Genomic DNA, 2,663 nt, shown 5'->3' on the forward strand with positions numbered 1-2,663 from the left:
CCAGCCCCACTCCTGCTGCGCTGCACTGCCAGCGTGTGGCCCCCTGGACTCATCCTGCACTGCCAGCCCACAGCAAGATGAGCTGGAAGGGTGCTGGCCCCGCACCACTCCTCGTTCTTCTCCCCACACCTCCCAGCTCTCCAGAATCAGAGTGCACCCTCCCCGAGCAGAGCAGGGCCTGGGGGCTTCGAGAGCAGGGCCTGGGGGCTCCGTGCACCCACAGCTTGCAGGAGGGACAGGAAGGTGTCAGTCAAAGCTCCAGGAAAGGCTCGAGGTGGCAGCTGCCCTGTGGACACTGCGAGGAAGCCCCGGCCTCCTGAGAGCACCCGTCTTCCCCAGGGCTGCTGCCACATGGGACTGGGCCCAGCGGGTGCCCCAAACCCTCCCCGGGGTGCCCCAGGGGTGTGCCCGTGCCCCAGGAGTGTGCAGAAGTGTGACTGTGCCCCAGGGGTGTGCCCGTGCCCAGCTGCCTTACCGCTGTACGAGTCCTGCTGCCTGCTGAGCTCAGGGAGAGAGCTGGGCTGTGACGGGAGCGTGACGTGGTTGTGGAGCATGCTGGGGTTGCTGGACAACCCGTCTTCAGGGTGACCTCCTGCCACCTACAGCAGGACAAGCAGAGCAAGCCTTGAAGGGGGGAAGTGTCACAGCCGAGCGCCCTCCTGGCACACCCACCACCCTGCTCCAGCACCAGCTCTCCCCCAGGGACAGGGGTGGGGGCACAGCTGAGAGCAGCTCCGTGCCCTGCACATCAGCTGGACCGAGCAGAAAGCCCCATCAGTGTGTCACCCCCAGCATGGAAGAGCCTCCCTGCCCGGATCTGAGGCTGGCACACCACAGAGGACACCCTGCCTGGGCTGCACCCCTGTCTCCACCAGGCACCACCAATTCCGCTACCTCCCCAGTGCCACCAGGGCAAGGGACACCCCAGCAGCATGAACCCCACTCTGAAGGGTCTGGGTGCAGAAGGTGAGAGGCAGGGTGCATGCATCCCCCCAAGGCTGAACCATGGGGACCTGGCAGGACAGAGCCAGCCCTGCTGCAAACTCCCTTCTGCAGGTGGCAGCAGCTCACAACAGGAGACAGGGATGAGGTTCAGAGTTAGAAGGGCCTGGGGAGCTCAGGAGGGGAGCACGTCTGGTTCTCTGGAGCCTGAGACGTGTTACTGCTGGTGGCAGCAGGCAACCAGCTGTGCCAAAAACCTGCTCCTGTGGTCACCAGCCCCTGGGCGTGGGGGGACTCTGGTGACCCAGTGTGGGATCCCACCATCCCTGTCTGGGACCAGGACGTGGGACCTGCCCCAGCGCTTCGGAGCAGGGAGGTCCTGGCAAGATCTGTCTGTCTGTACCCATGGTCCTGCCCTGCACCAGATCCCTCTCCTCCTCCCTCCATCCCCCAGGGACAGCTTGAAGCCACTTTGAGGGATTTCCACCCACACTGCAGGGCATGAAGAAGAACTTCCAGCAACTCTGCCTGCCCCAGGAAGAGGCAGGAGTGAGCTGCACGTGGGGCTTGTGCCCAAGAGCCACCACTGTGCTGAGCGTGGATTCCAGCCCCTGCACGAGCACAGCCAGATGCTCTGAGCCAGCTCCAGGCACGTCCCCCCAACGCTGACCCCAGCTGGACCACGCTGAGCTACCCCCACACCGAGTCCCTCTGGCTACTGGGGCATCCCAAGACCTAATTCCCCGGCGTGTCCCCTGCCCCGTCGCTTCCACACTCACCAGGCTCGGGTGCCTGTTGCCCAGGGACATGACCGAGGGGGGGAAGGCCTGGCCCAGGCTGCCCACGGTGGTGCTGTGAGCTGGTGCTGAGCCCAGGAGCCCGTGCATGTCCCCGTGGCTGCCCGGCAGGGTGGCTGTCTGGCCCACGGCGTGGTTCCTCAGCACGTGGATGGCTTCGTCCAACCTGTCTTCCATTTTGTTTTGCTTGAAAGACAGGACAGAGAAATGGGGCTGGGTTAACGTGGGCAAAGCCAGCAGCCTGTGGTGGATCACAGAATCACTCTGGTTGGAAAGGACCTCTAGGACCATCAAGTCCAACCTTCATCCCAACATCTCCCTAACCACTAGACCTCAAGTGCTACATCTACTTGTTTTCTGAACCCCTCCAGGGATGGTGACTCCACCCCCACCCTGGGACAGCCCGTTCCAGTGCCCCACCACTCTCTCACCGAAGAATTTCTTCCTAATAACCAGGCACTCAGCAAGGCAGGTATGGGGAGAAATAACTCCTGACCCAGCCAGAGCCTCCCCCTAAAAGCACAAGGGTTCACTCAAGTGGAACTGGTGAGGAAAGGGAGGCAGAAACCAGCCAGAAATCTGTGTGGCTGGGCCAGATCCCCAGGGCTGTGCCTCTGCCAGCCGGGCTCTGGGCTCCGGGGAGCAGTGCCCAGCTCTGCTCAGCTGCTTCCCACCACACGTCCCTCTGCTGACTGAGCAGCTTCCTTCATACCACGGCACTTCAGGGGAGAAGAAGTGACCCAGAAGCCCTTTACCACCAGGCACAGGGGTCGGAGGAGGAAAGGAGGAGGCAGATCTTGGGTGGCACTTACTAAAGTGTGGAGGCTCCCTTCGTAGCTGGGAGATAAGGCACCACCCTGTCCACTCGCCCGCGACCACTGCGATGTGCCTGCGAACAAACGGGCACAGCTTGGCACCGGGCAC

General features: G+C 62.9%; 1 protein-coding gene across 1 annotated transcript in view; it reads right to left on the reverse strand.

Moving 5' to 3' along the window:
- Nucleotides 1–2,635, reverse strand: part of LOC103777368 (transcription factor E2-alpha-like) — a gene marked incomplete at both ends in the record, with an annotated part of 4,212 nt that extends 1,577 nt beyond the window's left edge. The window contains 3 exons of the mRNA XM_008944920.1: nt 476–599; nt 1,722–1,925; nt 2,552–2,635. Of these exons, the coding sequence (XP_008943168.1) occupies nt 476–599; nt 1,722–1,925; nt 2,552–2,635 (412 nt within the window). The remainder of the gene's footprint in view (nt 1–475; nt 600–1,721; nt 1,926–2,551) is intronic.
- Nucleotides 2,636–2,663: the final 28 nt, after the last annotated feature.

This window comes from Merops nubicus, unplaced genomic scaffold (genome assembly GCF_000691845.1).
Source record: "Merops nubicus isolate BGI_N331 unplaced genomic scaffold, ASM69184v1 scaffold33257, whole genome shotgun sequence".
Taxonomy (NCBI): Eukaryota; Metazoa; Chordata; class Aves; order Coraciiformes; family Meropidae; genus Merops; species Merops nubicus.